Here is a 27,857-nt window from a genome sequence, read left to right as displayed (position 1 = left end):
AAAACCTGCTCCGAGGCTCCTGTTGACCCTCTTAGCACCATCTGACAACATTAATAAAATCTACTATTCAAGAGGTGAATTGGAGATGGTGTACGAGAGAGGGGAAGCGTTCTGCTCTCTGAACAGTGTTGTATATTACTGAAAGAAAAATTCAACAAATGAGATGTTTTAGTTCAATTTATTGCACAAACAGCATTGACAAAATGTACTCTGATGTTACGACGTTAAGAGAAGTGGAAAATAACAAAAGGTACATCCATAACGCTCAAAAGCTCTCACACGTTTGACACCGAGATAAAATGTCATACGACGGGTCCCTAACGAGTCCTTTTATTTGGGGACATAGGAGTTAAAAAGGACAAGGTGGTTCAGGAAAATGTGAAGCACAGATCAGAAAGAGAAAAAAAGGCAAGATTCCTCAGCAGACAGCTCTCTTACAGCTTCACTTTGCTTCAGAATCAATGGTTATCAGTAACAAATGGTTCAAGTCTGGTATCAAATTGTAGTACATTACAGTATCCATTCCAAAAATCTATTACACTGGACAGAACAAGGGAAACTATTTTACGAGGAATTTCTGAGCAAATCCATGGAAAAGAAATAGTTAAATACAGGATCTTGAACACAAGACAAATGATGTAGAACGTTTTAGCACGTGCAACAGACACATATCTACATTTTACAGAAGGGTCATCTTTGCATAATGCTGATTAAAAAATATATTTTAGCTGTGCATGAAGTTACTAAATATTTGTGAGGGTCACATAGTCAATATGTTTACGGTGTGTTTGCATGTTCTTATGCGTTGAGTCTTTGGTACAACGTGAGCACCGGGATCCAGAGGCCTCGAAACTGCAAACTCGGTGACATTGAAGCAGGCGTGATAGAAAAACGCGATGGCTTTTTCCCCCCACTTCAGTTTCTCAGTAACTAACCATGTAAGGTAAACGCTTTGAGCACAAAAATACTAAACACACAAGGAATATCTCTCTTTGTAATCATATTGTACTTCTAGGAGGGGGAGGGTTCTTGTTACAATTTTGTGAGGCTTTAATCTAGACACACGCACACAAACACACGAGAAAAAGTCTCTTATGGCAATAGGTCAGTACAACAAAGGCATGAGGGCAAGAAAAAGATGACATAGAAAACATCATGTCCAAGTTAATGTTGCTCCACAAAGGGACTCACTGTACACCAGCAGAGTGTTTAGTAGGAGAAAGGGAAGGCAGACGTAAGCTTTAGAAAGGCACAGAGCTTTATAAAGCGCATTCATCTACAACTTACCACTAGAGAAGTGCCCCAAACGCACAGACACACAAGTGGAAAGTAAGAAAACAAACAGATGAATTAATAACCATGTTGGCAAGGATATTTAGGAAATGGTTATATATAAGAAAATATGACAAAAATCAAGGTTTTGTTGCATCACGTGTGGTTGCATCATGGCCGAAGCTCCAACGAGCTGAGGCTGTGAAAAATGAGCTGCACAGTGAGTGACAATGATTGTTACAGCATATTTAGTGCAATAATGTATAATGTAAAAGACAAGGTTTAGGTGAATCAATAAATGGCACCAATGATGAAAAAGACAACATTTGTCCATTTTAAATTCACATTTAGTATCTATTAATCCAGAATGCACAAGATGCTTTTTTTTCTTTTTTTTTCTAGAAAAAGGTGAGCGGGAAATTAGAGGAGGTTCCTGTTGCCGAAGATGTTATTGGGGTCCACGTAGTCCTTGACAGACTTCAGCATTCCCATGCCAACATTGGACACGGCCTCTCTCATCCACTCCTTCCGAAGTTTCCCCACTGAATGACAGAGGAGAGAAAATAGATAAATAAATAAATGAACTCAAGGAAGAGGACCGAGGGGGAGAAATAGAGGAATCGGCACGGCTGATTGCTCAGCGGGCTGCTGGGAGCCAATCAATCTTGTGAGAGTGAGTGAATAAACAGAGGGTGATAAATGCTTTTATTCAGAGAGGAGAAATGTTTTGCATGGCATGATTTATGGAGCTCAGCAGACTATCAAACTCATTAGGCTCTGTGTGTTCCCAGAGGAGGGGCCGGCTGGCGGCTGTAGCGGGCCGTCCCCGGCTCCCTCGTTCTTTGAGCCACCACTCCCCTCCGTTTCCCTCCCTCCCGAGCCGCTGGAGCGTTTGTCTGTCTGTGTGTGTGTGTGTGTGTGTGTGTGTGTGTGTGTGTGTGTGTGTGTGTGTGTGTGTTTCTATCTCATTGTGCACACGAGCGCGTTCATCCAGCTGACCTACGAGGGATGTTGTGCTCTCTTGTCCTGAACGCAGCTCTGTGCCCTCCAACACTGGCCTGATCATCAACAGGGTGCCAAAGCCAACCACGGAGCACCACACAATGGTCCTCTGTCAGCAGGACTTTGGCTTTCAGCCGCTCTTCAACCTTCCCCTCCTCCTCCTCCTCCTCCTCCTCCTCCTCCTCCTCCTCCTCCTCCTCCTCCTACAAACCCCCAACCTGAGGAGCGAGGGAGGCTGTGGCACCAAGCCTAGTGAGGGTGCCCATTGCTTCACCAGCTGTCTAGTCCGACATACTCCATGGCGCCTGTGCCCGACAGGTTCTTAGCGGAGAGTCTGGAGCCAGCGAGAGGTCTGGTGACTGAGGAGGACTGGCTCAACCTCACCGGGGGAGCCAAACTATTGTTAGAGAACTTCAAATAAAATAGGAACTTTGATTTTATACAAGCCGATAAAGCTGTTGAATTTGAAAGTGTAAACTCAGCCACAATCTGTACAATGAAGATTGATTTTCAGCTTTAACATAGCATCTGTAGATGCTGAGGGATGCATGGTTTTTAAAAGTAAAAGAGACATTTTTTGCTTATATTTGATGGTTGAGACAGACAAAAATGGGAACGTTCCTTAAAAAGTGTTTAACAGCAAAAAAATATAAAAAATTCCCTGGTTCCAGTTTCTCAAATGTGAGGATTTGATGCTTTTCTCTGTTTTAAATCTGTGTAGAATACCTTCGTTTTTTAGTTTGGGCTCCAGGAATTAATTTTTTAGAATGAACCAAAAAAATGATTAGTAAATTATTAAATGATTAATTGATAATGAAAATAACTTAGTAGTTAATTGCCAGCCTGAATTGAACTGGTGGCAATGCTGTTACACAGTATGCACCATCTTTGACCACTAGCATTAACACCCCTGCAGCATTTAAACGTCTCTTAAAGAGGAAAAAAAAGCTAGTCACAAAGATAAAAGATAAAATGAAAAGAAAGGTAAAGGGCCTTAATTAAAGGACATGATGTTGGCTACACAAAAGTGTACTTTAAATATTAGGGATCAGAGTTGGGTAAATGTTAACTTTTGGAGGTCGTGTCAACTTCAAAGTAACACACAATATCTCTATTCCAAAAAAAAAAAAAAAGATAAATTTGAGAACAGAGCAGCTTGAAACAGGTGCTGCTCGCTGAGTAAACACTTGATATCAGCAGTGTAACCACTTCAGATTAGATAGAGAGGCCTGAAAAAACAAAGGTGCATGATGGGAGTGTTCACACGCCTTCCCTTCCCTCTCTGCACGCCTCTCTTTGCATCACTAGCAGGGGAGCTCCAGTGTTGAGGGAGGAAGCCGCCTGTTATGAGAGTCCAGCCAGGAAACCCAGATGGGGATCAGACATGAGGCTAGTGAGGCCCGTCTCCTGACAAAACAGGGCAGACAGCGGGGTCACCAGGGACTCTGATACCACACAAACCTCCAGATGGTGACACAGGGACCAATCAGCTGCTACCCAATAACTAAGAAAGTACCCTGCTCTCCACAACCTCCTCCTCTTCAGTCCTTCCTCCTCGTTCCACCTCCGTCCCTCCCTCCTCTCAGGAAAAAGGAGAGAAAACAGAAGGTGCTGGGACTGCATCATTGCCTCCATCACTGTGATAATTTACACATCTATCTTGTCATATTCTCTCCTTTTTGCTTGCTATTGCAATCAATCTCACCAGGCTAGGTCTGTGCAGCTGAGACATGCAAAGAAGAGCAGGTAGTTATTTCAGAAATGACAGATTTCTTTTTTAAAAAGTGTCATATTTCTCTTGTGTGAAAAAGCCTGGGGAAGCGCAGGGCGAAAGGCAAGGTGGGAACTTCACTGAATCAGGTCATTTTTCTCCCTCCTTCGTGCAGCGACCTGTGTGTTAGGCAGAGTTAGCGGTATTGGAGCTTTTGCAGAGCCACAAGGTGAGGTGAAGATGCTGGGCACCCCGGGGTGGCCCTCATACAGAGGAGACTGCAGTGGCCATGCTGAGCCGCAACCCCTCGACACGCTCTCGCTCTCCCCCGAGCTTCTCTGACAAATGGGGGTCAGGACATGAAAGACGGGGGAAGGCAGCGGCCCTGCCTTCCTGTGATATGGCCGAGCCAGAGTATTGGCTGATAGATGGATGACTCTCCTGGTGATGGATGTTCAACAACTCTTCACCGCTGCGACACTGGTGACCTAGTTAAAGAGGACATTTTCTTCTAACGTTCAGAACCAGCGAACGCTCAAACAGATCTCTTTGTAAGTGAGAAACTCCACTTAAACTTAAAATGATCCGCGTTTTCGTGACGGACAGCAGTCAACACATGGCTCTGTTGGCTGAGTATTATGTCCTGCAGCGCTCTACACGCCCAGATTCCCTTACCTCCGCCCACGCAGCACAACGCTGACCTGCTGTAAATACAGGGAGACAAAAAAATGTTTATTTCCTCTGGTGCCCTCCCACCTCACCATCCTTGACTACATCTGTTTTGTTTGATACACAAAACCCAGTGAAACTAGCTCCATTTGTCAAGCGCTGATTGTGGGCAGACACACCGGCCTGTCTGCGCTCAGATAGCGAGCCTCACTGTTATTAATCACAATTACAGAGTGGGCCTTGCACGCGGGAGCTGCATCAATATCCCCCCCCCCCTGTCACCTCCCCGTGCTGGTCGGGGTGGCTGGGCCACCGTTTGGAGGTCAGTATACAGCCGGTGATAACGGCGGCATCATTTACCCCGGCCCACCGCCTCCTTTTTATTAGCAATCTTTTAATTTTGAACCCGTCCCCGCCTTCAGGAAAAATTGTGATTTAATATCGCAGCTGATTCACTGCATACTGTTTTTGACAGGTGTGATGAATAGCCTGAAGTGATGTATGAAAACAGCGAGGCGGATGGCAATATAGATAAGGCAGCCATTTCGGTTAGCCCTGATGGGGCCCAGAGAGTTGTTCCACCGCCCTCCCCTGCTCACGTTTCATTTGGTCACTGCCGAAATGAACAAATAGCCGATTCAGAGCCATTCATCTGAGCCGCAGGAACAAATTTTGGACACGTGAAAGATCTCCGACCAAATGCACATTTATAGCACAACTGGTCGCCTGCATGGAGAAACACGCTGGGAGAGCTCGCCATGCTGCCTTTTCTACTCGCTGCAGCGTCTTTTCATAAAATGTTATCTAGAAAACATCATGTCATCCCATTCAATGTCCTACTCGTGAATAATGTGCATCTGTTTTATACAAACCCGATATTTTAGTATGTATTTTTCAGGGTTTAGTACCTCCATGGTGATGTGACAAGCTCCCTCCATTGGCAAGAATCTCTTCTCTAGCTGCATGCTGGGAAATTAAAAAAAAAAATAGAACCACAGTCACTGACTTTCTGGGGTGTTGAAGATTCAACATATCTTCACTTCAGATATCGTTATGATCTAGAAAAGAACTGGACCACACCATAATGTTGATAAAAATGTAACCGGTCATACCTCCACTTCTTCAAACACGTGTACTGGATCACTGAGTCCTCTGTAGTTGAAGGCAAAGTAAAAGTAGACACAGGCACCGGCGTCGTATGTCTGAGTCACCCTGTAAGAAACCAGGTAAAAGTCATGTTCACAGAAGCATGAAAGACTCCTTAAATGTTTCTCCCTCAGCTCTTGAAATCTGATTTACATGCATACAAAGAGCAGTGTTTTAGCGAGGTGCTCCATTTTCATACAATAAATGCATTCCCTGCTTCATAATGGGAAGACAAAGTAAAGTGGGAGGTTTGGCTTTCCCCAGTGAACCCCTGACCTCAATTCCATTCATGGTTTCTTAAAAGCGGAGGACAGCGCAGAAGCACCGTCACCTTTAATAACGTAACATTATCAGGCATTAAATGGCCATCAAATGCTTTTAATCATCTGAGCCACGTTTGTGCTGCAGGTAACAGGATGACTCACTGATGCGAGACAGAAAATGGATCAGTCTGTTGTTTACACAGAATAAAACACCCTTACTGCTCATGTGGCTTCTTATAGATAAAATGGAGAAAGTGTAGAAAATGGTTTTGCTAAGAATAAAATGCTTCTCCAGTTTGCATTCTCTCTCTCTCTCTCTCTCTCTCTCTCTCTCTCTCTCTCTCTCTCTCTCTCTCTCTCTCTCTCTCTCTCTCTCTCTCTCTCTCTCTCTCTCTCTCTCTCTCTCTCTCTCTCTCTCTCTCTCGCCTCGTTCCCTGTGGAGGAGCAGGGTTCAGAGCCCTTGTTCATTTGACATGGCCCATCACCTGGCACGCTGACTGTTCTAGAGGTTAAATGGACAAATCAATCATGTGACAGACTGCAGCCGGGAAATGAATGGCTGTCGCATAATCAGGCCGAGGTCTAATCTGTCCGCAATCGGCGAGCAGAAGCCTGGTGCTCCTCGACCGGCTCGCCGTCTGTTTGTCAGATTGTCCGTCTGTTTGTGTGGCCCTTGCTAACTCACCAGGGGTTGGGGGATACAACCTCAATACTTAATTGTTATTGAAAATAAATGTTGAGTATTTTTGAGTGTTAAGTACCAAAAACTAGCAAAAGAAAAAGTCTGGTCAGATTCATAATGTGTGCTTATTGCTTCATCAGAGAGTTCTGGATTTACATCACAGTTTTGGACAAAAAGTTAATTGTGTTAAGACAACATTTAAAGTATTAATCAATGTTTATTCTGGTAGTGCCCTGCTAGTTTAAGAAGTTACTTATTCTCTTTTAAAAATTAAAGTACATGTTTGTTTTTAAAAACTGACAAATGGGCTTGGGGCTGAGTGCGACAGACTGGGTAGGGAAAATATATAAAGATGGTCTAACACATTGTTGGTTTTGGTCTTTTCATGGGATTTTCTGACAGTCACAATTTGAGAAGGGACACATTTGAGAACTTTTTGTAGAAAAAAAAAAAAAATCTAATGTCGTTTGCAATGTTTGCAAGCATTACCTGCATGAGGACAACGGTGGAAACTGCACTCCTTTGTCTTTACACTCTCGAGTGATCCGTGCCTTTACGTTCCGGCAGATGTCCAACACCCTGGAAATAAAGGTAGAAAAACAAGGTAGAATTTAAAATAAATGAACCATATCAAACAGAATTGCAAAATGACATTGGAATCCAAACTGTAATATTTGCGTATTTAAAAACATAATACTCAAATGTAAAAGGGAACGTACATTAAACTGATTTAATTAGCAATGAAACATTATAATATATAAATGTATTATCAACATTATCCTAGCAGGAGACTAACATGACGACCATTGTGGGAGAGGTTTCCACTGGTGTGGAAATGGCCGCCAGTCCTAAGCATGTGCAGCAGTGTGTGGAGGATGGGAGGAGGAGGAGGAGGAGGAGGAGGAGAGGGGGGGGGGTAATGAGCCAGGCACATATGCTCGCCTCAGTGCCTGATCTCTTGGTCTCTCCCGACAGGCATGTTACACAACACAGAGCTGTCTGTGTGCTCCTGGTTGAGTGTGTGAGTGTGAGTGTGTGTATATAACAAAATGATGATGAAACCATGGACAAAATGCAGAACACACCACATGTGGATGTGAGATGAATATGTGGCTCATATTTCCTCACACAGAACGCAAACAGATAGGTCTCTCCTAGTGTGTGCGTGTGTGTATGTGTGTGTGTGTGTGTGTGTGTGTGTGTGTGTGTGTGCGTCAGTAATGCAGAGCTTGTAGGCTGAGGAAGCAAAGCTTACGCCAACGCAGAGCTGGTTAATGGGGGGAGAAGGCAGGCATGAAGGTGAATGGCAAAGACGGAAGCAAAGAGAAATAAAAGAAACGAGGAGAAACAGGAGCAGGACAAAGACAGAGGAGTCCCTTAGGACTGAATGTGTAGGAGGTGAGAAAAGAAAAACGTTTACATGTACTTAAACTTAATAGTGAGAAGCCTACAGCTCATATCAGTGTCTTTACCTGTCCCAAGGCACAGAGGTTTCAAAGGACTCCCCGATCACATAGTAGTCCATCCCCAAGTCCTGCTCGGAGTACAATATTAGCATTAGTAGGCAGTTAATGGTCATTCAGTACATTTACATGCACAAAAAAAACCTTTAAAATCGACAAGTTCTGGCAGTGATCAGCTTTCTCCACTAACCCCAAACTTACTTTGGAACTACAGCTTACTGATTGTTAATGTTTTAGTGATAGAAGTGATGCTTCCTTAGTTATTTCTAAGGGTTTTGTTTGGGCACAATTGGATTGACAACATAATTGGAGCCAGTTTTGCCTTTACAAATATATGAGAGCACAAGTCGGTCTAACTTTAAAGCCGCAATTTGTGTATTTTAAAAACAAAAAAGGTAAGAGCTGTATGTTTAAGGAAGCGTAAAACTCCTTGCTTGTTTCTGTGATGAAAAACGGCCTCTCTGACAGGACTGACCTAAGATAACTCTCCATTGTCATTCTGACTGCAACCACTGTGCTCTCCTCATGGTGCAGACACCTCAGTGTTAGACACCCTGACAACAACCGTGACCAGATCAAATCAAAGCCCTCCCGAGGTCACATTCTGCAGCCTTTCTGTGTTTCTCACTATCCTATCTGCTGTCAGATTGCGTCCTCCCCGCACGCCCCACCTGCCCGTCAGCAGCGGCAGAAAAAAAGCCAGCGGAGTGACCCACCCGGAGGTAAGCGATGACGAAGGTCAACATGTAGCCCCTCTGCCCATTGTCCTCTCCGGCTGCCAGCCCCCTAGAAGCAGATAACAGGGTTAATATTTAACAGCTCTTTTCTTTCAGCTTTGTTGGTCAGATCGCACGCCTCACAACAGCTGCCTGGGAGCCTGTCAATCAAACAATGTACAGATCAATGAAGCTATGCTCTGTGCATTGCCACAGGTCAGCCACACATCCATCACCTGCAGTGGGTAATCAGATTTTCATCTACCACCCAAACTAATCAGCCCAAGCTCATTAGAAAATCACTATATTGATTTTTTTTACCCTTCTTCCTGTTTCCCCAACACCACCAGAAAATATTCTTCACAGAACCGCACCAATCCATCACTGGCACTTGATCTGATTGGTGATCACGATTTATTTTTAATAATGCAATAAAGCAGAGGATGCTGCATGTAAACTGACAATTTTCTGGTGATTTAATTGCTGACCGCTTCCAGGGCAGTGGTCCAGCTCCCTGCAGGTCTTGGCACTGAGCCAAAGAATAACAGCGACAGTTGTATATAATCGATAAGCTTTACCTAGGAAGAAATCACCGACACCCCCCAGTGAGGAGCACTGAGGATCCCGGGTTTGTCCCCGCTTAAATTTGTGTTGTAATGAGCTACTGGGTTTCTGACTAGTATAACAGTATAACATCAATAAGGGTTTTTGTTGGTAAGTTTCCACTACGAAATATGCAACAAATTAATTTATATTAGTATGCACAGTAAACATAAGGCTCACTGTTTTGCTTTTTAGTGAATTAATGAACTTAAACTGAACAGTGTATCCAAACATTTACCCAAAAAGCTGTTTCTTGCAGTGAAAGGATGCTGACAGATGCATTACAGTTAAGCCCAGTTGTGATAATAGCATCAAAACATGTTGTGGTAAAAGGAGATGAAGAGAAGAACATAGAGGAAAATACAAACTAGCAACCAATTTAGAAAATCTCTTTAAGATACATTTTGAAAATCAAAAAGCAGAAAGGTACTTTTGAAATCATATTTTCAGAGCAATGTTGCAATAAAAAAAAAAAAATGTAATACTCAAAATAAACAAAAACAAATACACAATGCAAAAATAGTTGGTATTAACATGCCTAACCTCTACTATTTGACAGCTAACAATGATCAAGCAAAAAATCCATTTTAAGTTTCAAACAGTCCACAATCCAAAGGAACAATGTGTTAAAACATCTGACTTCAAAGCCAATAAACAATAACCAGTTGAACTGCATAACTCTTAATTTATGTTAGGATGAACTCATCTATTAAACTTTTGTTGAGTGTTTAAAACAGAACGGCAGAGGAACAGCAGAGGATAGAGAGAATCCTTCTCCGTATGACAGGGAAGTGATTTCCACCAAAGTCCTCATTGATCCGTTTCACAATCAATCACAGCGGCACTCTCGGGCCGTGTCCTCTCGCCCTGCGCTGTCCTGAGGGGAGCTCTGCCCCGCTATCATCGCCCACACCACACCTACTTTAACATAAAAGCTGGCCTGACAGGAGGACATCCACAGGTGATCCATCAATCTACAGAGACAAACTACTGAGTAGAAGCCAAGTCTGAAGTGTGTAACTGTGCTTCTCCATCCTTGTCACTGTTAATACATAATGGCTGGTTAAATAAAGTGACATCAGGGCCTCAGGCACCATGTCTAAAGTCTCACCAAATGGTGCTCTGTCATTTCTGTGCTTGACACGGTCGGGGATCTGTAACTGATCTTGGTAACGTGCTTAGTTATGAGAGAGAAAGAGAACTGCTACTTACCCAAATTTTGCAGCGATGTCATAGACTTGCTTCTCGTGCTGCAGGACCTTCTCACGGTCTCCCTCAAACAGGAGGGTGGCCACACACAAGCAGTTGGGGTCGAACCCTTTGAACTGGTGATTAAAAAAGGCGGCTTTCATTTTTCATGAAAAATACTCGTGACAAGCAACTGGTGATGTTCACTTCTAACTTTTTTCTTTTACCTTGGTGATGTAAAATGTCTTCAAACCGTCCAGAAAGGATGTGAACATTGAAGATACTTGAGGCTTCAGGGCATGACCTGTAAAAATATGAGATACGGATCAGCTCCATCTATTCACAAAGAAGTAGGCCAACACATTTCTTTTTCACACATTAGTCACACTCTTCTGCTTACATTCCGCAGCGAGTCAGATTTATTTGAGGTTTCAAACAAAAGGAGGAAAAATAAATGGTAACATTTGAATAACTTTACAACTGGCCAGTGGCTGCCAGCGACAGCGACTATAAATCAGAGGGTTTCCGAAGGGAAGTGGGGTTGACACAGCGATATCAGTCTTCCTCACCCACACTTTTTGATTTATTTCTGATCGGACGCACAAAAGCGCCTGTGGACAAGCGAAAATGAGAGGCTGGGGCCAATGGGATGGTTATCAATCACTGCGGGGAAGTCACGGGTGATGTCGCCGAGACTTAACAGTTCATTTATTTCCCCCCATGCTCAAGTCTCTTCATCACTTAGTGTCCTAATTGTTTCCATTCCAAAATTTGATTGCAGGTCTTTAGGTCTCTCACAGCCATCATACTCGTTAATTAAATACTCAACATCCAGAGAGAGAAAATTACACTACTATGTGCATCATTTTACTTTTAACTCACCCCTCTGTGGGCTTTTTTTGCATTTAACAACTCGCCGCTATCTAATACAACATTCTCATTTTTCATCTTGTGCATCAAGACAAGCAGCGCTAAATTGTACTTGTAATCCCAATCTGAAAAAGACCTATGAATACATCAACCCTCCTTACTCAACAGCCAACATGATTAAAAGTGAGGACAATCCACTAATAAGCCCAAGAAGGTATCATAGAGCCATGAGTTTTAGTTATTAGTGGAAAACCTGGCTGCTTCATCTTCCCTGCTTAATGCTAAGAAGTGCCTACTCTGTGAAAAGTGGAAATATAGGGGAGATAATGAGATCCCTGGAGACCGGGGAACTTTACGGAGATCTCTAGCAATGCCAGATGCATTCCACTAGACCTTAAGAAACAACATCATAAAACTTCAATGTAACAACTACTTAATTTTGGCCAGGGTCATTTTTCATTTTGCTTCAATTCTTTGTCTGTTTGTGTGCAGCTATTCTCCTGCAGAATGAAATAATAATCAATTTAACAATTCACTGCTGCAGAAGGTAAAATCATTACATGCTGTAGCATTGCCATTCATTGTTCTTCTCTCAGAGGTAATCAATGAAACAGCAACCCAAATATTGACAAAGAAATACAGTGAGAGAAACAAATTTAAAGTAAAAATAAAAAGGATTACTATGATGCTGCTGGTTAAAAGCCTGCCATAAGCTGATTAAAGCCAAAGGTTAAGAGAGTACTTCCTGAAAATAAAAAAATAGATAAATAAATAAAATCCCACTTGTACAGTGAAGGGTCACCACAAAGCACTCTATAACACTCAGATCAATAAATATATATAAAACACTATATTGTAAATGATCAAACAAAACTTACCAAATTTAAATTGTTCATTATCCATGAGTCGTATAGATGCTGGGGCACACCTCTGCAAAATAAAAGTTGGTCTTTATTAGTTGGTTCGAATCATAGGGCACAATTATGTGTAATGACTGCGCCAAAATCAAAATTACACAAGATATCAAATTCAACCAATACTTATTATTGTCAACATTCAGTGCAACTGTTGGAACCTTGGTTTTAAAGCTTTTACTTTCTTGCTTAATGTCCCAAATGTACAGAGTATAGACTTAAAGTCTTTTTCTTTTAACTTGATGCATCTGACAATAAAAAGTTCCAATTGGCACCGTAAGGTTGTGATTTGCTTTGGCATTGTCAGCCTGTCGTGTCTCAACATGAAGGTCTGATTAAAAGTTTTGCTCTGCAACAGCTGGCTTAGCTTTTAGGTTTTAGCAAAGAGTACAAGTTGGTCTAAAAATACATTCAGATCTGTACGTTTAAAACAAGTGAAGACCTAAAAAATGCTTATTGCAGTTTGGGCAAACCGGCAACACACTCAAAAAGAGACGTGGAGAGAGAACGCAGTGATACAACGCCACATGTTAAAAGATCATTTAACATGTTACCTGTTTGGCGACCTCTCGGAGACAGGCAACTCCCTGCTCAAAACTAGGGAATACCACTGAGCCGTATTTCTGATACTCCGGCATGGGACGGATCTTCATCGTTACCTCAGTAACCACGCCCAGGGTTCCTGTGGAAAATCACAGTGAGAGATTTTGAGTGGTGCAAAAAGAAGTAAATTCATTCCCACAATTGATATGACCTAACCCCCTCTCTGAGCCCGTTTTACAGGGCTCTGCTACATGTCCCAAGGGTCCCTTGGGTGACCTTTGTCTCACATTTCAAGTAGCAGATCTGGTTTTCTACCACACACTGGGGGACAACTAAGATTTATCAACTTAAGACCTTGAGGAAATAAAGCAGAGCCCTATCAAAGGCAGCGAGGCCAACAGCAGCAGCAACACATATACAGGTCTGCCAAAACCTCTGGCTGACCTCATGGCCCTGAACACTAAAAACATTAACTACTGCTGCTGAAGGAGTCAGATTGCATGTTTAAAAAAAGTGTCTACCTTACGCAGCATAAATGTCTGGGAATAAAAACTGCTTTCATGAAAATATCTGAGTTCACAGTAAACTGTAGCTAGGAAGTGCTATTTGCCATCCCCCAAATCTGTAATTTTATGCAATATAAACCAACACAGACTGAGATTTTTGTCGCAATCTGGTGAATATAAGTTAAATCCCGCCCCCCCCAAGTCAGTGTTATTGCAGACAATGTCCATTTAGAGACGCATCTTCCCTGAACATAGCTGGCTCCACTAGGAGGCTTCCTCAGCCTGGTGTGGCTGTTAATGAGCCCTCTAACGTGACACTACATGCTACACGCTGCTCCCTAGTGGCCCAGTGCAAAACATGTGACTCCATCAGGCCTCAACCTCAAAAAGGCTCCTCCTTCCTGACAGTACGCAGGAGGAGCCACTGAGTGAGTGAGTGCGTGAGCAAGGAGGAGTCAGAGAAAGAGAACGAGAGAGAGAGAGAGAGAGAGAGAGAGAGAGAGAGAGTGAGAGTGAGAGAGCTTGGGAGGAGCTAGAGTGGAGGGGAGTCAAGGAGGGTGAGCGAGTGAGGAATAAAGGGGGGTAATAAGAACAGCAAGGTCAGAAAAACACTCTCTTGGGGACGAATGCAATGAAATGCTGGAGTGCAGTTTAAGCCTTTTTTTTTTTTACTGTGACCATCTCTATGAAATAAACCTCATCTTACAGGATTAGAATTTGGGGAGAAGGACTATTCACGATGAAAAGTATCTCTGGTTCCAGCATCAAATATTCCTAAAACATTGACCACTATGAAGCCACTACTAACTGACTCTGTATATTGAATTAGCACTGGTTGGCTTCACACAACTGCATCACAGCCTCCATGGTTGAGATGAGTTTTGAAAGAGAAAAGGGATTATCATTGATTATTCCACTCATTCTCTACACCGGTTGAAAGCAAGAGTGAGAAAAATACTTTGCATTCAGGCTACCTCAAGGACAGAGCGATAGAGAGTCCCGGTTGTTGCGCAGTGAGAATGAGAAGCTCTGAGGTTTCACCGTAATTTCTGATAAAATGGACGCATTCCACTTAACATGCAGAACATAGATGATGGTTTGACTGTGGTTCTTTGTTGTGGTTGTTGTTGTGGCCTACTGTCAAGACGCGATGCGGTTCCTGGGGTGAGGAAGTAGATAATTCTAATGAGACTGTGCGCTGGTGTGACCTCTTAGCGTTAGGCCTCCCAGAAGTATATGAACTCCCAGAGACGTGTGGTCCATCTCTGCTAGACCACCAAACCCCAGCAGCAAGCTCACCTCCAGATGTTTCACACGATACGAAGCACTTTTATTATTAGCCTGAATTTATAAAGTGGGCCTTTTAAACATCCAACCTGCTACCGTGGACTACAGTTATACACCCACAGCGCTGGTATTCTGATATTAGACTGATCCAGTCAAAGAGTATTTCTATCCCAGCCATTTTCAGATTTTGAGGTTGAATCAACTTGCTGTTACGGAAGAACTTTTCAAATCCATTTTGTGATTTCATCAAGTAATCAGCAGATCTCCAAATATTAAAAGGACAGCGTAGCTAATAATTCAATTCAGCATAATTTACTTTAAGTGACCCAATGTCTTTTTAAGGATGAAACTTGTTCGATGTGGCTTTTACAGCTGAATTAAATTTTTCATGATTTGTCAACAATCTGTTACACAGACTATGACATGTTATGACACTCTTTATAAACTTGACATGTTGTATAGTGTTCAAGCAACATATGTAAAACACCTTTCAAATGTATTGCTGGTAATTTAGAAATAAATTATATAAGTTCTTTAAAGAAGTAGTTGTAGTATTAATCACTCACACCGACAACCGTTAACAGTCATATCTACTAGTAATGATACTTTCATGTGGCGGAAACATTTTCAGTTGTAATCTACATTCCACAGTAGTCACTTGTGATTTTGATGTTGTATATAAAGCTGTGCTCTTGGTGCTGAAATTGCTGGTTTGGCTATAAATGGAGATTTCCACAGTGATCCCAGCCCAGTCAGGGAGCAGATTGCTGAGCTTCGTAGGGTGAATATAACGTTTGCATTCACAGCTGTTAAACATAGCGATGCCAAGAGTCTCTGAACCTCCTCATTATTTAGGGGGAACCTGGCATATGGCGGTATTCTCTGTGGGCGTTCACAAGGACAGGGCACCGCAGATGGGGTGGGGAGGACACTTGCTGGTTCCTAACTTATACACCTCCAGATCACTTTTCCTCTGAAGCTGGTTAATGTGTAAGAAGCCTAGAGCATGAGAACCGTCCTGATGGTACTGTTTTATCTCAAAGTCCTGCACGCAATCCACACATTAAAACACAAACTCACACACACGTGCCCAAATGTCCCCCGGTGTACTGAAATCACTTGAGAAAGGCGGCAAACCTTCTGAGCCCAAGATGAAGTGGTGAATGTCTGGCCCTGTGGACACGCGTGGGCCCTGACAGCTCTTTTCAATCACTCCTTGGGGGGTCACCATCCTTACGTGGACGACCTATTCAGCCACAAAACAGCAACACCACAAACACTTTAAGAAACAAAATATACAAACCGTTGCATGCTTTCAAAGTCCACAACACTTCTGCTGATAATTCCCTTAGTAATTACTGTGCAGTAACAGCTGTGTGCTGACTGCCAGGCTTTGGAACAAACACGAGCAGGACGGTAAAGAGGAGGGCGGGCGACTCACCAGGTCCTCAATGTTGCCGTAGATGTTCTTCTTCATGCCTGATGCTCTGGTTGCTACCCAGCCCCCCAGGGAGCTGAACTCCATGGAGTCCGGCTCGTGTCCTGTACAGTAGCCGCTCTCATTCAACTGTGGAAAAAAAAAATTCAAAAACAAATGAGCCAAACATGTTTGGAAAACAATGATGTTGTAAACCCACAAGAATGTTTTAATAACACGCAAAAAAACATGAGCGAGCAAGCAAAAGGGAAAAAATACAATTACAGCCCTGCTGGTGCATTTCACTGCTTTCATTGGGCTGCAATGCTAAAAAAAAAAAAAAAACGGGTTTTATGGCTTCATACATTTTTATATTGGCCGAAAATAAAACAAGTGGAAAAAGCACAAAAAAACTAAAACGAGATCAGTGTCGAATTCCACTGCTTGACTGGATAACTGATGTTATGTGTACAATAATAACATGTATAGGCCTTTTTTATTATTACTGGTAAAAATACAATTACAGAAACTTAACAACTACATGTTTATGTAAATATATGAGTTATATAGGCTACGTCTCAGACAGTCGTGCTTGTCGTTGGCATTGGTGCACATTGAGCTTCCATAGCTCTGCCCAATTTACAACACTTAAGTGACTACGTTGTTACTTGCCACATGGCCATAACAATGTGACAATGTACTTTGGGTTGACAAAGAAAAACCTTTGAGCAACCTTCATCAGATGCATTATCCCTACGGCTTTGAGGAAAATGTGTCGGTCATCAGGAACACACATTCTCCTGAAGGCAGCCCACCCCCAAACAGATTGCATCTTCAGGCAGAACATTTAATAGTAATAATTAGAAGGACCTTAAAGTACAACAACAACCCTCACCGGAAGCGCAAGACGGGGCTCAAGTCAGGCCTTGTTTTATCACAGCACTCCCCTGGAAGACAGTTTATAATGCAGACCCATCTGCTCCATCAAATTAGCCCAGTCTAAATGCAGAGGTGGAGTCTGCTTTAAATGCAGCTCACGCATTCCCCTACATCAAATGCCCGCTCCTTCTCCATTTTTCTGAATTAGCTTGATGGTGCCATCTGCTCATGACCGCCGCCTCACTCTCTAATCTCTCCCCTTCAGCACTCTGCTCCCGTCTCAAACTCCTTTCCTAAGCGCTGTTCGATCTACTGAGCAAAGAGTACCAAGGTGACTGAGCATGGGCAACCTGCGTGTGAATGGTCACACAGCTTGATGGTTGGCACAACATTATACAGCATTTTAAAGCTCTTTTAGTGGATGAATATGGATGGATGAGCAGTGCTTACCAATCTCTCCAAATCCTGACCGACGATGCCAGCTTCCATATGGGCAGTTAAATTTTTCTCGTCGATCCACAGGATGCGGTTCTGTGAGGGAAAAAAAAAACAAGCAACATGACTGTGGAGGTCATGAAACATTCTGTATAAAAGCTTCATACCATTCAGTGGAACAGAAATACTCTCTAAAGCCGCTTGTTGAATTTCTCTAAAAAGAACACATACGTTACAAGATGTCTTAATAAAAGAATGTTGCGTATCACCATGTCTGTCCTATGAACTCTAAAACTGCACACATCTGTTTTGTTGACTTGAAATATCTCAGCCTCAGACATAAACGCTATCTTTAAAAGCAGTCCATGGGGACGGTCCCTTGCCTACAACACTTTTTGAAGTTCTGCACCAGCATGTCCTTCTAGCCTGACGGTCACATGTCTGAGGATAAATGAGTGCAGCGGGACGGAGACATCTTCCTCAAGGTTAAACTCAATTTTAACATCTGATTCCAAATATATGCCTCTTATTTGGGCCGCTGGCCATGTGGCCTAGCCTTACTTACAGGAGGTCATTTCACACCTGCCATCAATTATTCTCCAGAGGTAGTAAACTTTATGTTCCAACCGCACTGCTCCTTTCATGTGCTTCCATTGGAGCCACCTCACCTCTGACCCCTGACACAGAACACTGGTCACTGGTGTCTGTGGAAACTCAATGACTGCTAGGCTAGCTGCATCCAGACAGCTTATATATCACCTCGATGTGAGCCTGGATCAAAGGGCTGAACGCTACTGGTGACGATATTCATCATTTTATATCATATCCAATGAAACATCATCATGTTCATGGTCAGATTCCATGTAACTTAATGGCTGGTAGCCAAAGAAACACATTTAACAACTTAAAAAATGGAATGAAATACGCTCATTCTGAAAATGGCTGAAAATAATGCTTATTTTCATTAAGTGAAAAAATACTGAAACATTTAGTTCCATCAGATTCCCAGATCCAAGTGCATTCAGTTTAAAATAAAGATAATACATTTCTATTGACCGACTAACTAATTTATAATTTTCAACATCATTCCGATTATGTAGAACATTCCCTCTGGTATATGAAAGTATACAGAAAAATGTCAACATGGACAATACAATTGCGCAATTTTTCATTGTGGTCTTGATAAAACACTATTTCCCATAATGCAATAGCATGTATTTTGAATTAGGTGGCACAGGTTGAGACTATTAGTTCACTTGTTAAAATAATTAAAGCTGATTATAATTTAATCTGAATACCCGTCTCACTTCTTTTTCTGGTATCACCGAGTAAGAGTTCATCATATATTAATGGCATATTGCACATTTTGTCAATCTCAATTTGCATACATAAAAAAAATTAAACACTCTTAATGCAATACAACATCTTAGGGTTCACAATGATGGTGTTCATTCGGCTGTATCATACTGCATTTGATTTGGTTTCCGTTTATCTTGTCATCAGTAGAGATCAACTCTTCTGACACTTACAGACAGGTGTTTACGTACCATCTGTGAGGTATCCAGAGACACAATGGAGCGAGTTTCCTCTGGGGGGCACTCTAGGCCACTGGAGACACTCGTCCCTCCTGAGAGAGACAAACAACAGTTACAAGAGGAGTTACCGCAGAGACGCCTTCAGAAAACATTATGTTATTACACCAAGCACGTTCCTGCTTTCATGTTCTGAACACAATCACACACCTGTGAATCTAGGGCTTGGTATTACATAATAAATACAAAAATGTGTTTATATTTCTCAAAGAAAGGTATCAAACAAGAATAGTTTTGGTTTGAGTAGCAAATTCAGGTATCATATAGAGAGCTGCAGGGATGATGTATTTTTGTAGGCCAAGGTTTTTCCATTGGGTTATTACAGAAAATAAGCTCTGTGACAAACAAACATTTATGATACTCAAAAAGATAATCTTCACAAATGAACACCACTTGTATTACTTTTTAAGTGTGACTATTTGAAGTGACAGTTATGCAAAATACAGTAAAAAAAAAAAAAAAAAAAAAAAAAAGGAACAAAGTTTGCACAGTGCAAATAACCTATCCTTCTAAAATGACTGGAGGCTTCAGGAGTTAATTGCATACATGTGTGACTGACTTATCATTCTCATGAAACTGTTGACAAACTGCTGCAATACTATATAATCATGAAATAGTTAACAGTACCAGGAGACATTTGGGGGAAGAGAACGGTATCACATATAATGCAGTATGAACTGTAGATTTACATCATATGCTTAGATTGGTGGTCCAGGGTGCCTCTTAATATTCTTTTGCAAAAACATTCTGCATAACATCTTCTGGACTGTCAGCAGTACGTTATTTACCAGGTTCATTCACAGATTACGTGGCTTCATTAACAAAAAAATGAAATAAAATTCACCAGCATGGGATGGGAGTAGAGAATATATTAAAAGTACATTAAATATGAATACACATCAAGTGGCCTGTACATACAATATGTGACAGCTAATTATGCTGATTAGAGCCATTGATTTCACTACTCACCTCCATATGGTATCAAACAAACATTATGTTTGCACGCCAGTTCCACAATTTTCACGACATCATTGTGGCAGTCTGCAAAGACACAGAATATCATTTTAGAAATTAGTGGCCATCATAAAGAAAATGTTTCCATTTACCGGCCTCTATTGAATTCATAAATTAAGTGTTTAATAACCAGAGTAGACACACTGTAAAGGAAATAAAGGGCACATAACACTGTGTGTATACAGGAGACAATAAATAAATGTGTAGGGCCTGAGCCATTAGAGTTGGGGGACGTTTTGATTTGCCTGATAGTTGTGATTTGCCTGGGGCTTTCCTCAGGCGGAGTCACACTGCATGAAGCTACACTCTCTGGGGTGGGATGTGCTGGATCAATATAAACATGCTTTAGCCAATCACGGAGCTCACATCCATTCACACTGGAGTGGTGAGCGAGTGGGAAGAGTAGCAATACCCACCTACGTGGATGTGCTTGACTGGCCCCAAGTGCTTTTAGAGGCAGTGAGAAATGTCTGCATTTTGCCATCCAATTTAACACACAGCTTCTGCCTACGGATTACAGTTCAACTAACTAAACCTCCACTTAAAATACACAGCTCGACTCGGTGGGACGACTGAGGAATGCAAATTACTGGTCAAAATATCTATTCGGTACAGAGCAAATGAGAGCGTATTTGTGGGGTTGGTCAAATTTAAATGTGTGCTGGTGAGGATGAAACGACGCCTACAGTTTCTTGATGATTTGCTGCCCATTTGGGAGGGTGCTAATCAAGTTCCAGCCATCAGTCAACACTCATTTGCATGATAAAATAGTGCCAGCCATAACAACAGAAAACCAATCTCGGAATCATAATTCATGGGTGTGCTGTGCAGGGCCCGACTGTGGAGTATTGGGTGTCAACCGTCCTCCCCCTGACGATTCTTATTAAGCCTCCACTCATACATATTAATATCCCTGCCTCTGCAGAGATTAACCCTTTAAATCAGCGAAGCCAGCAGGGGGATCAGCGATGTTACGTGGGTGGAGAAAAACAGACCGATAAAAACACAGAGACGACGCGGCTTCTGAACTCACTTGGCCACACCACCAGATCTGGGACACGACCAACTTTCCCCTCTCGAAGAGCAAAGACCTCGTGTAAGCAATGTCCTGGAAGAAGATACAGGAATGAGATGAGAAGCACACAGAAATATTAATTCAAAAAACAGGGATATGTCCAAAGTCTCCTCCCAGCATGCCTTACCGTGGGCACGAAACACCCGGTCTTCTGCATCATGAGAGAAGGGAATTCCTGTGGATTTCAGTTCCTCCACAAAGGCCTCGTTGAGGGTGGGAGGCTGCACAGCACCGCTAGTCAGAACGGGCTGAAACAACACAAGCCATTGTGATTTTTGTAACTGTGACTAAGTGCTCTTTTTCTGCCATTAATTGGAGACACAACGAATAATATATGAATTACACTCACCGTTGCTGGAGATTTATGCTGCATATTGGTTCCAAACGTGCCTTCCATCCATTCTTTCAGAGCAGGGATGATCATACCACTCAGTTTATACCTGGAATGTGTAGAAAAAGACAGATTGTGTGACCAACCAATACAAAGAAAAGAAAAAAAATCAACTACGCCTCATGTAATAGTGACTTCCAGTCGTAGAAGTCAAAGCTCTCCAATTGAAAACACCTAAATGCTTGACTGGGCTTATTCATTTGGAAAACCAGGCCTGTGTCTAATAAGAATAGAGTGTGAGGTTCGAGTCCAATGAGGTTATTAGGCAAGCAGAGCAGCAATGACAGCGCTGTCCGTATGATCGCCCTCGCCATCCTCTGCATAATTGAGCCGCTGGCACAGCCTGGGCCAGCCCATCAGGGGACTGTGGTGTGCCTTTGTCCAAGAGACCATGAAACACACTCTATAATGAAAAAGCCTCTGTCACAGTGGGCACGGAGGAGAAGAATACAGTCTTTGACATTCATTCAGCATCACCCCAGCCATGGATATTGTAAGCCACCCAGGTAGCTTTTCAGTCGAGAGGGCACAGAGCGGTTTGTGGCAACTGCTCGCACAGGCAGAAACCATTTGCTGTGCAACATCCTGTTCAGTTTGGCTCATTACTCAAAATACATCCTCACGCGCAGTGGGCCAGCTCTCTGTGTTTACAATCTCACAAGCAGAGCTGTCTATGCCAAAATCACATGTCATGATTACGATCACAAGGCTCATCTATACCTATGATAAAGGTGCTGTTGTAAACTGGAGCCATGTTCAGTAAGTTTGAGGACGACTGGCTTCGTTTCCCTCTTACATTCAAACCAAATATTTTGTCTCCAACAGTCTGTGAATGACTGCGTGTACCCACAACTCCCCAAGAGACACATCAATAATTACTGACATAATATGCTCCATTTTTGAATAGATTTAGAAAGTGGTTTCTGTTAATGAGAAACAGAGTTTGGGGAGAGCTGACAAGCACAACCAGTGACCTTTCCAGATGAAAATAAATAAACAGTTCAAATGCCAACCACTAGGTGGCAATAGCACCACACTGCTGTGAGTGTAAGACGGGGCTAGCTACTGATTTCAAAAGCACTCAGTGGGGGCAGTGAAAATGATCAATGCAGCACCATCACCATCATCATCACCATACTCAAGCAATCCAAACTTATGAATGAAGGCAGGCACCATGGCTGTGATAAAACAAGATTAGAGGCTGTGAATGAGACCTAGTACTGAACATTTATTTTCTAAATCCTCAACAGATGAGCATAAACAATATCTAAGAGTGTTGATGTGATAATATACAATACCTTTTGCCGGTAAATTCTGCTTGACCTTTCTTATTGAAGACAAATTTTGTATCGCTGTATCCCCAGCCATTCCATTTCATAATCTCCTGCCTGTGGAAAAACAAATATTGGCAGAGGTTAAGCTCACAACTCGTACACTTTACATTGAAGGTAAAATATGACATGAAATACCAGCAGAGGAAGTTAAAAAAACGAGTGTGAAGGTGCCACAGTCCCGCTGGCATGGGCCATTTCACCAAGACGAAGAGGAATGGCTCCTTGCTGATAATATACTTCATGCTGAAATTTTAACAACCAGACATATACATAGCAATTCACGGAGGGAAAATGTAAAAGTCTCCATATTCTATCCAGTCATTTGCAGTCTTTGCATTCATTCAAGGTGGGGCTGGCTATCAGTTGGCAAATTTACAATATTGGAGGGAGCAGACAAGCACACCTACGATATTCCCCGGGTGCCTACAGCTACACAATGCTCTGCACACAGGCAGCTTGTTGACATTGTCATGCAGAAGCGACAGATTTAAATAGCAAATCCATCAACAGGGGAGGCTAGCAGACACCCTGCCTGTGCCGTCAGCCATTTCCCATCAAACACATTGAAATAGTTTGCATTCATGGCACCTGGTAGGCACGGTTCTCCATAGCTAGTTTTAATACGGTTCAGTTTTTATGATTAGGTCCAAACGGTGTGTGCTGAACTATCAAGCTCCAGCTAATTAGTTAGCATGTCCGCTTCAACAGTACGCATGCTTCTGCAATACTTTTCTGTTCTTTGTTGTGGAATCACCAACTGTATTTGAGTACAGCCATGACTCCTTAAGATGTGGAAACAGTTGCTACTATGCTATACTTTTGAGGGTATCCCATAATAATCACCAGCTTCACAACCACAGAGGATACTAGACTGTCTATGCTGTGCAGAGCTGGTGTGCTGTACTTACTCTCTGCAGACAGACAGCTCACCACTCACAGAGCAACCATAACTCATGGGTCACTTGGGATGGGATGCTAACACAGTGGAGTAAAAGCCATAATTAAGATTAATACCAGACAAAATGGAGTTTCCTATAAATTAAGAGTGAGAGTATAAATGAGAGTGACACACTGAGTCATACTTTAATGAATCCTCGTCACCATTGACATGCTGTCAAAGACGCTGAACATACTGAATAGAAATGTATCAATAAATGTGGCAAGTTTGTACAAATTATTGAACATTTAAGGACATAAGAAAGGTCCTTTTTATAGGCAAAGCAGTAGGTCTCAATGAATTTGTTTTGATAAACTGAGATAATTTCTGCCTGTGTGTATCTCAAGTTTTTTTTCCTTATCTGAGTCAAGGGTCTAAGGACAGAGCATGCTGTACAGATGCCCTCAGGGGCAAATCTGTGATTTGTATTTTGGGCTATATTAATAAATATGCCCTGACATTCCTTAACCTGACCTACAGTACAAAAAGGAAAGAGAACAAAATGGATCCCAGAATTAAAAAAAACAAAAAACGTTTTAATGATGAAGCAGCTTGAAATAGTCAAAAAACAAATGTTGCATATTGTATGCTAAAATTGCCATTTAACACAATCATGCACGTGGAATTATGTCTCTACAATGACGCTTATTTGGACAACAAATAAAAGAAAATGCAAACAGTCTTAGACTATGAGCTGAAATGAAGTTATGGAATATGTGGGCTTACACACATCTTTAATTAAATGTGCATATCTAGGACTACACTGGACTTATACTGGGAATGCAATACAACTCAACAGTGGCACAACGTACAGCCCTAAACTAAAATGACCAAAAGGAATGAACACCTTAATTAAATAGTGTTAACATAAAATGGACATTTTAATCTTCATGAAGGCAGGGTTGATTGTGGGGCTGTTGTATTAAACTATTAGTTTGAGCTAGGCAGAGCTGGGACACCACGCAACCTGCAAATCAGGATTTCTGCCTGAAACCACCGAACTAACCATACCAGAAAGGAGCAGTGAGTACGTCAAAACTGTAAAATTGTGGCTGAAAATCGGTCTCTTGGCACCAAACAAAAAGTGACTCTCTGTTATTCTGCTATCACAGCACGGTATGTTGTTATGTATAATTAACCAAAAGGCAGGGACAACAAGTAGGCTACCTGAACTTTACCACACTGTTGGATTGCCCCTGTTCCTTTTAAAAAAATATGTATTGCTCTATAACTTTGCCCTTTACTGATGCCCCACGTCGTTCTCTCACAATGCTGATACTTATAATAATACTGATGGATAAAACCCACTGACTGTTGAACTATTATGTCCTTAACTTTTAATCGTCCCACACTGTAAAACACTAATACGACTCAATTGGTATCACAGACAGGGCTGCAAGACATAACATGCCATCATATCATCACAGTGTCACACTGACCAGAACAGGACATGATGCAATTTACAAGGCCAAATGCTGATACTTTTGAGTGCTGCTTTCACACTTTAGCTGCTGCTGTTATCTCAGACTGACACTAGATGTCAGCACAGTCTGAAGGCATTCCTCAAAAGGAACTGAGCTGCCAATAGGTTGAAAGTCAGACCACCACTTGTTCTGGCCAATCACAAGAGACAGAGGAGACAAGAAGTTTCACTGTCTCCTTCCTCTGTTGTTCACAATCACTTAGTTTTCCCTTTATATTGAGATTAATTTAAGACAAAACTAAAATTTACAACGGGCCGTATCTCAATGATTAACCTTCCAACATGTTTGCATGGTCATCAAATAAAGAGTGACGTACTTGTGTCAATTGAAATGAACTGTAATTCATCTGAAGCATCAGTAAACGCCGGGATTAGCTGTAACGTTTACGTTTCTCTAGGCTTTTATAATCTCACTGACACGGAAAAAACTGCCATATAACAAATTAAATGATATATTAAAAGCCACAGAAAAAGCTTCAACTTTAAAAAAGTCGACCACATCGACGTTTAAAGTCCTGAGAGTGAACCTAGCCGCACCCACTCTGTAGCCAAGTACGTTAGCTTGCAGGCTAATTACGACCAGCTTTAGCCATGTCTCCCTACGCTATAGATGCTTGGAAAGCTAGTCCGTCAGCGCATGTCATTCCATTGGGTCTTGTGTACATATTAACCCACTGATGTTTGACTTAATAACTAGCTAAGGCTACAGAGGATGGACCCTTGTCCACCGCTTCATCACAGCCTTGTACCTCCTCCTCGGCACCGTCTTCTCCTCGACATGCGTCTCGATGCCCTGAGCTTTACACTCCGCGGCTAGGATGGTCGAGTCAACGTCCACTGGTCTCTGTAAATGCCCGGCAATTATTCTCAGTCTTTGCTGGGCAACCCGCTGCCTGTCGGAGCCGCCGCTGCTGTTGGACGCCATGCTGCTTCCGTGTTTGTGATCCATGGGCGGCTGTCAGAGGTCAGCACAGGGAAAGTGCGCTGCATTCACTGACCGTCGGAAATAGTGACTAAAACATGACAACTGAAAAATGGGAATCACCCTTGACACGTTTGGCAGTCGGAGATACAGCATATGGGACGCTAAAAACATAATTGTAAGATAATAACGTAGCCATATAATAAATGTAAACCAATCTTTTTTTTATGGCAAATGGTTATTATGCATTGGTTAAATTTTGGGGATGAAACAATGAGTCAAATAGTTAATTAGGAGATTGAAAAAAATGATGTCTTTATTTTGATGATCAAATAAGTGTTTGAATACCATGAATGCCCAACATGTGCTTGTCATAGCTTCCAAATAATGAGAATCTGCTGCTTTTCTTTGTCTATTACTATGGTACTGTAGGACTATGTGTGGGGTTTTTGGACTGCAGGTTGGACATAACAAGCAATGGGAATATGACACCTGAGGACCGAAGACGACAATCGTGTTTAAGTTTTTAATATCTCTCAATGTTTGACTTTGTAACCAGAGAATTAGACAATAACACAACTCCATTCGCTTCATTCTGCACCTGAATGCACCATTTTAAGTATTTCCCAGCATGCCTTGCGATATACGACTGGTTGCATATACTCCATTGACTGATGAGACTGTAATATAGTCACATAGTTTTTACAGACAATTAATTCAGCCCTACTAGTATTACTACTTTAATATTCAAGAGGACTTCCAAGTCGTGTAAAAAAAATATTTTGATAGTTAACAAACCTACAGTATGTTAAAGTGAACTGAAGGTTAAAAATAATGCATTTATCCAGTTTATAAAGTGGAGAAATTAAGTAATGCTTCTTACACTAAATGTCTGTTTTATAGCCTCTTCAGTAAAACTGGCATTTTAAACCTGAGATGATGAATCTGGTTTTAAACTAATAATTTTTAATTGCATTGTCTACCACATCATTTTTTGTATTCACGAAAACAGCATCATCATGTCAAAAGTCCTCATGTGTAAGTTGTGACGTGGTTTAAAACAGTCAGAGTAACCTGAAACTATATGACTTCACTGTTTACCTCCCTGCCTCACCTCCACTCACTCACCTGACTACTGTTTCCATATGGCACACAGCAGCACTCTTTAAGTAATGATTTAAAACTAAGTTAGAGCACAAAAATGACAAAAAGTATTGTTACTTTAGAATACAAATGAACTTCGATTGAAACTTAAAAAAAAAAAAAAAAAAAGACAGAGACTGTGAGAAGTGCTTAAAACAGAAAGCAACTTTATTTGTCAACAGTAATATTGCAAAAAACTTAAATGTCCAGACGTGTGAAGGTTTATTTTGCACAGGACAAAGTATTAACTCCCAAAACAAAGTTCTGTAATGCACTGACTGCAAGCAATTAAGAGTCTAAGTGTAGCACAGAACTTTATTTGGAAAGCCAAAGTGCCACCTCATAGGATTGTCCTTGTGCAGAGCCTTATCCAACTTGGTGCTACTTTAACCTGTTGTAA

The 27,857-nt window shown here is 41.9% G+C and overlaps 1 protein-coding gene across 1 annotated transcript; it reads right to left on the bottom strand.

Moving 5' to 3' along the window:
- Positions 1–159: 159 nt before the first annotated feature.
- agps (alkylglycerone phosphate synthase) lies at positions 160–26,354 on the bottom strand. Its single transcript, XM_068704754.1, has 20 exons — positions 26,142–26,354; positions 22,937–23,026; positions 21,597–21,687; positions 21,375–21,495; positions 21,206–21,280; positions 20,128–20,199; positions 19,114–19,193; positions 17,582–17,662; positions 16,277–16,402; positions 15,973–16,081; positions 13,054–13,181; positions 12,464–12,515; positions 10,943–11,019; positions 10,740–10,852; positions 8,925–8,994; positions 8,218–8,279; positions 7,235–7,324; positions 5,767–5,866; positions 5,563–5,620; positions 160–1,814 (listed from the first exon to the last, which is right to left on the bottom strand). Exons 1-20 carry the CDS (start codon positions 26,339–26,341, stop codon positions 1,693–1,695), a joined length of 1,917 nt encoding a protein of 638 aa, XP_068560855.1. The 5' UTR covers positions 26,342–26,354; the 3' UTR covers positions 160–1,692.
- Positions 26,355–27,857: the final 1,503 nt, after the last annotated feature.

Source organism: Cebidichthys violaceus, unplaced genomic scaffold (genome assembly GCF_023349555.1).
Source record: "Cebidichthys violaceus isolate CVI_PGR_0920_01 unplaced genomic scaffold, fCebVio1.0.p SCAF_11, whole genome shotgun sequence".
Lineage (NCBI taxonomy): Eukaryota > Metazoa > Chordata > Actinopteri > Perciformes > Stichaeidae > Cebidichthys > Cebidichthys violaceus.
The sequence above is the reverse complement of the archived record's forward strand: the minus strand, read 5'-3'. Positions and strand labels throughout refer to the sequence as shown.